We start from the raw sequence: 234 nt of genomic DNA on the forward strand, positions 1-234 counted from the left end.
ATAAAGAAAATTATTTCAATTACCTTTTAAATATAAGAACCACCATTCTCACGGCAACAAAAGGCTTTAAATGGTTTCTTTCATCTCCGCAGAGATCCGTCAGAATCAGCTGGGGTGAAGACGAGACGAAAGTCGACGTTCCTCAAGGGCAAGAAGCTGTTCAGTGTTGCCAATGCCAGCGCGGTGGTCTGGAGTCTCTACTGCTTCCCCGACGTTGGCGAGAGGTGAAGTATT

At 45.7% G+C, this 234-nt stretch overlaps 1 protein-coding gene across 1 annotated transcript in view; it reads left to right on the forward strand.

Annotated features, from left to right (window-relative positions):
* LOC119586371 overlaps window positions 1–234 on the forward strand; it is a gene marked incomplete in the record, with an annotated part of 37,892 nt that overhangs the window by 33,849 nt on the left and 3,809 nt on the right. Inside the window, 1 exon segment of the mRNA XM_037935083.1 lies at window positions 93–224. Coding sequence (XP_037791011.1) covers window positions 93–224 — 132 coding nt within the window.

This window comes from Penaeus monodon, chromosome 21, assembly GCF_015228065.2.
Source record: "Penaeus monodon isolate SGIC_2016 chromosome 21, NSTDA_Pmon_1, whole genome shotgun sequence".
In the NCBI taxonomy this organism is placed as follows: Eukaryota; Metazoa; Arthropoda; class Malacostraca; order Decapoda; family Penaeidae; genus Penaeus; species Penaeus monodon.